General features: G+C 39.5%; 2 protein-coding genes across 2 annotated transcripts; both read right to left on the bottom strand.

Annotated features, from left to right (window-relative positions):
* Positions 1–567: 567 nt before the first annotated feature.
* LOC146027043 (beta-1,3-galactosyltransferase 2-like) lies at positions 568–1,749 on the bottom strand. The gene has a single exon (XM_083158054.1). It carries the CDS (start codon positions 1,685–1,687, stop codon positions 599–601), a length of 1,089 nt encoding a protein of 362 aa, XP_083014180.1. The 5' UTR covers positions 1,688–1,749; the 3' UTR covers positions 568–598.
* Positions 1,750–4,475: 2,726 nt separating this feature from the next.
* On the bottom strand, positions 4,476–5,760 carry LOC146027042 (beta-1,3-galactosyltransferase 2-like). The gene has a single exon (XM_083158053.1). It carries the CDS (start codon positions 5,741–5,743, stop codon positions 4,655–4,657), a length of 1,089 nt encoding a protein of 362 aa, XP_083014179.1. The 5' UTR covers positions 5,744–5,760; the 3' UTR covers positions 4,476–4,654.
* Between the last annotated feature and the right edge of the window lie 263 nt (positions 5,761–6,023).

Here is a 6,023-nt window from a genome sequence, read left to right as displayed (position 1 = left end):
AAAGGTCGGAGGACGCGTACCGCCGCCCCTCGCGGGCTCGCTGCGCTCGCCACGCTTCGGGTTGGCGTGGATCGTGGGGTGGCGTTAAATTTGGGGGGACATTTAAGGGTTAATTGTGCCTATTTGGGCTCTGTAGCCCATTTAACATTGATTCCTATGGCCAAATCGCGGGCATTGAGGCATTTAACATGAAAATCGCGCTCAATCAGCCTTTTTAACATTGTTCCCTATGGGAAAATCGCGGTCATCGCGGGTAGCAGATTTTTATGTACCCGCGATTTACCCGCGATGCCCGCGATTTTTACCCCCGATGCCCGCGATTTCAATCGCTGGCGCCCATCTAGGTAAAGAGTACCTAATTTTGACATGTGCTGTACATCATTTTGATATGTGTATGCATTACTTGCCCTCTCCTTCCTACTACAGCATCTCAGTATGTTCAGTTCAGAAAAATAATTTACATTGTAATTCAAAATATGCCTAAATTAAATTAAGTTATATTCATTAGTTCCTTATTACTCTTCTTAGTCTTAAAACATACATACTGTACACTACACCAGACGAAAGGTTTTGGTAATAATCATCTTTTCTTAACCGGTTACTTAACACATTTATGTTTATTCTCTTGTAACCTGTCCCAGTACCAGAGTAGTTCTTTGGGATTGAACTGGTGGGATGTGACTAATTGGTTGTATGTACAGTGGGAATAGCCAACTTTCCAGTGGTTGAAATCACTTTCCTTAGGTGGAGGTACAGGTACAATGCCCAATTTATTTAGGCAAATGCCAACATACACATCCTCTAAGTGAAGCATTTTAACGCTCCCAGAAATGTCAATAATTTTTTCAGCTAGGTCTCCAGAAAACACATAGCCAGTTCCTGAGCAAAATGAAGGGTATCGATCACCTGGGTACAAATCTGGTGACATGTACCATTTACTTTCTTTATTCCGATTGGGTAGATAATCACTCATTAAATACCCTGTAAAGTAGTTGGTCCTTGGTGGTTGATCGGGCTTCAGTAGATTATTTATTAAATATTCTGTGTTAACAAACATGTCACTGTCTATCTTCATGACATATGGGACATGTGGACAGTATGTCGCTATCCAGTCCAATCCCATTAAAGTCTTAAGAGTTAGGTTGCTGTAAGTGTCCAGAAAATCCTTCTGTAGGATATCTTTATACTGCTGACTTTCATCCAGAAGAGGCTGTTTTGTTTTATTAGTTAAATCAGTATCCATTCCCAGCACAAATAACCTCAATGTATGGACCCCTGGCAAAAAATCTTCTTTTCCCCAGGTTTGTCTGATAGCATGATGAGCTTCCTGTTGCCATGTTTGTATAGCTATAAGCAGAATAAGAAAAGGACTTTTCTTTTCACATTTATTAGGCTCATTAATGATGTATTTGTAGCGATGGATGTCCCGAGATTTTCCAAGGTTCTCAACCAGCATTGAACCATTTGTTGGACTGGTTTGAGAAGGAACATGTAAAGAACTATGTGCTTGAATAGTATTTGTTACAACAATTCTCCTTATAAACCAGTTATACTTATTTACAGTCAACAACATGAAGGCTAGGAAAGCCAAAGTAAGAAATCCTGACACAACGCAATAGAACATTAAGCGCTTGGCTGTCAATTTTAACCGTGAAGAGCAGCAGTGATTATTTCTTTGGGAGAGCATGATGGAAATGCTGGCTAGCACCAACTCTTTCACAGGTATTCCACTAAGAAGTTGCAGGTCTAAGAGCACGATCTGAAAAACATGAGAAAATGTAACATTTAAAATCTTGAATCTTTCCTCTGCACACGAAGAAGTAATAACAAAACCAGCTGGCTCTCTTATCTGATCACATTGTTGCAAGCCTTGAATTTGCATCTGAGATGATTTAAAAACAGAAACAAAAGTCCTAGAATCTGGCGTTTGATCCATCACCTATAGATCTTACCAAATTATGCTGATCCCCTGCAGCAGTCCTCAGAAAGGAATGCTTGCTCCCAGGGGCTGGCTGGCAACTTTGAGCCTGGGGGGCAACACAAGCAGGTGGCCTCTGCTACCGCCATTATTCCACCTCCCTCCCTAGTATTCAGCAAGGATTAAATTGTTCCTGGTGCTGCACTTATTCTATCATAGGGTGCTGTTGGTATACAGCTATATATACTGTAGGGTACTACAGAATACAGTATGTGTGTGGGTGTATATATATATATAAAATTACCTCCCAACTGTCCCGCATACTGCGAAAATGTCCACGGGTTTACCTCCGGAGGCCGGCAGTGTCCCGCTGTGGGGGTTGGGGACGAGGATGTGGCTCTGCTCTCCCCAGGGACATGTGACAGCCTCCTGACTCGCTGCTGCTGCTGCTCCTGACAGCTGTCACATCTCACCATCCAAGGCTGATAGTCTCATCTCTGGCTGGAAGCAGCAGCTTCACACAGGGAACTCTCCTTCACTGCAAGAAGAATAATCAGCACGGCTGGTGCTGGTTATCCTTGTAATAATCAGTGGCCAGGTATTATTCTCAGCATGTCCCCAGCCACCAGACATATAAAGCTGGCCCTAGGACACTGAAATCGCACTGGCCCGGGGGGCATATGGTACCCTGTCCCCCGGCCCAGCCCGCCACTACTTGCTCCTCAATTACAAAGAAAGATAAACACAAAGACTGCACAGCCCAATCAACGGTTCTCACAATACATTTAATACAATATTTAAAGAAAAACTCACTGGCCAGTGATAATGCATAAAAAACACAATAAAAATAAATGAGATACAGTACATAACAGATAGGTCCTTTTAGGTTGTAGGGAATGTCCCACAGAAAAGTCATCTCCTATACTGTCCAGAGATGTTAGTAGTCATAAGAAATTGGTTGATCTCCTAGTTTAACGTATTAGTGTTAGATTATAATTTGTATACCAGTCCTTAAATCCAATATTCAACAGCAATCATTTTAAAAGACGCAGTACATTCAGATGTCGAGTGGCATTTTTAACATATATTTTGAGGATCTTTAACAGCAACAATGGCCCTCAAAGGATTACTAAAAAGGTTTGCTTGGCAAGTTTTCACGCCCATTTTGTCAAATTCCCTTGGCACTCAAAGGGTTAAGATGATGGTTAATGTACATGAATGAAATGATATGACAATGTTGGGGGTTAATTAATAATGGAGATTCTGAATGCAATGATTGTTTAATTATATTATACTAAATGGAGTTAGCGATTAATAGGGGGAGAGCGGCTGTTTTGGTAGTGCTGGTGCACCACTGGCACACACCCATATCTAACAGTGGCATGCCAGCAGTAAAGCTCAGCCCAGAGGATATCCAGCCATACCACTGAAGGGGTTAAAAGTGAAGACACTTGACATCCGAAGAATAAATGTAGAAGTGCTGTCCCTTTAATTTATGGGACTAAATATGGTTTTGACTCTCACCCTACAAATATTTCAGTATTGATAATGTACCCAAGCAATCCACAAGTAACTACCATGTACTAGGTGGAGGAGAGGATGCAGAGCTCAGTGTTTTCCCCATGTAACTAAAAGCCTAGCTTCTTCCCTGATATAAACAGTCACTTTATTAATAAAATTTTAAAAACTTGTACATATTGTCAAACATCGTGCTTCTTCACACCTCTGATAGTGTACCCAAGTGTTGTATCTACTAATCAGCTGTGTGATTGGCATACCTCTAGAATAATCTCATATGAGCGTAGCATAGGCACTTTCATCTCTATTCCTATTGGGTACCCTAAATTAAGGCTGTTCTGGTGAGCAGACCAGTGCCAGAGCAACTTAACCAATGTGACCTGCAACTGGCTCCTATTCTAGTATGGTCTTAGCTGCAGTATGTACCTGTTTGTATCCACCGGACACATTAATAATCAAGTAACATATTTCTTCAGTTAGTTTTTTATTCCTGGCTGCAGCATAAACAGGGTGTATGCAAAGACTACAATTCCAATCAGTTCCTCACTGCCATGTTACAACCTGAGTTTGAAAAATAACATTTGGGAGCTAATTTGTGGTTTATCACTCAACATTTTATAACTTTTCAAGGCTTGATAAGCCTTGCCTTAGTTAATAAATAATGACAGTAATTATAAGTACAGTAATGTTACAGTTGATGCCATCACTAGCTTTAAATTATTTTCAGTATTACTGTGCTTCAAAGACTTTGTATCATTTAAAATTAATATGCGGAATCACCCCCCCCCCCCCACCCAATAGAAATGGGTAATTTGGTAATTACTGTAAAGAAAAATAAAACCCAAATAACTTAATAGTAGTGATTGTGTTTTAATATCACACCCAACCTTATTAGAAATATTGCAGATGTTACTCACTTAATTAGCTAGTAACATGAACTAACTTGCTCATGATAATAATAAATTCGTTAATTAAATAATTTTGACATGTGCTGTACATCATTTTGATATGTGTATGCATTACTTGCCCTCTCCTTCCTACTACAGCATCTCAGTATGTTCAGTTCAGAAAAATAATTTACATTGTAATACAAAATATGCCTAAATTAAATTAAGTTATATTCATTAGTTCCTTATTACTCTTCTTAGTCTTAAAACATACATACTGTACACTACACCAGACGAAAGGTTTTGGTAATAATCATCTTTTCTTAACCGGTTACTTAACACATTTATGTTTATTCTCTTGTAACCTGTCCCAGTACCAGAGTAGTTCTTTGGGATTGAACTGGTGGGATGTGACTAATTGGTTGTATGTACAGTGGGAATAGCCAACTTTCCAGTGGTTGAAATCACTTTCCTTAGGTGGAGGTACAGGTACAATGCCCAATTTATTTAGGCAAATGCCAACATACACATCCTCTAAGTGAAGCATTTTAACGCTCCCAGAAATGTCAATAATTTTTTCAGCTAGGTCTCCAGAAAACACATAGCCAGTTCCTGAACAAAATGAAGGATATCGATCACCTGGGTACAAATCTGGTGACATGTACCATTTACTTTCTTTATTCCGATTGGGTAGATAATCTCTCATTAAATACCCTGTAAAGTAGTTGGTCCTTGGTGGTTGATCGGGCTTCAGTAGATTATTTATTAAATATTCTGTGTTAACAAACATGTCACTGTCTATCTTCATGACATATGGGACATGTGGACAGTATGTCGCTATCCAGTCCAATCCCATTAAAGTCTTAAGAGTTAGGTTGCTGTAAGTGTCCAGAAAATCCTTCTGTAGGATATCTTTATACTGCTGACTTTCATCCAGAAGAGGCTGTTTTGTTTTATTAGTGAAATCAGTATCCATTCCCAGCACAAATAACCTCAATGTATGGACCCCTGGCAAAAGATCTTCTTTTCCCCAGGTTTGTCTGATAGCATGACGAGCTTCCTGTTGCCATGTTTGTATAGCTATAAGCAGAATAAGAAAAGGACTTTTCTTTTCACATTTATTAGGCTCATTAATTATGTATTTGTAGCGATGGATGTCCCGAGATTTTCCAAGGTTCTCAACCAGCATTGAACCATTTGTTGGACTGGTTTGAGAATGAACATGTAAAGAATGATGTGCTTGAATAGTATCTGTTACAACAATTCTCCTTATAAACCAGTTATAATTATTTACAGTCAACAACATGAAGGCTAGGAAAGACAAAGTAAGAAATCCTGACACAACGCAATAGAACATTAAGCGCTTGGCTGTCAATTTTAACCGTGAAGAGCAGCAGTGATTTTTTCTTTGGGAGAGCATGATGGAAATGCTGGCTAGCACCATCTCTTTTCACAGGTATTCCACTAAGAAGTTGCACGATCTGAAAAACATGAGAAAATGTAACATTTAAAATCTTGAATCTTTCCTCTGCACACGAAGAAGTAATAACAAAACCAGCTGGCTCTCTTATCTGATCACATTGTTGCAAGCTGCATCTGAGATGATTTAAAAACAGAAACAAAAGTCCTAGAATCTGGCGTTTGATCCATCACCTATAGATCTTACCAAATTATGCTGATCCCCTGCAGCAGTCCTCAGA

The sequence above is a fragment of the Crinia signifera genome, chromosome 8 (assembly GCF_055691185.1).
Source record: "Crinia signifera chromosome 8, ASM5569118v1, whole genome shotgun sequence".
Classification (NCBI taxonomy): Eukaryota; Metazoa; Chordata; class Amphibia; order Anura; family Myobatrachidae; genus Crinia; species Crinia signifera.
The sequence above is the reverse complement of the archived record's forward strand: the minus strand, read 5'-3'. Positions and strand labels throughout refer to the sequence as shown.

Coding starts and splice junctions, on each gene's coding strand:
- LOC146027042 (XM_083158053.1), bottom strand. CDS start 5,743: ATGCTCTCCCAAAGAAAAAATCACTGCTGCTCTTCACGGTTAAAATTG.
- LOC146027043 (XM_083158054.1), bottom strand. CDS start 1,687: ATGCTCTCCCAAAGAAATAATCACTGCTGCTCTTCACGGTTAAAATTG.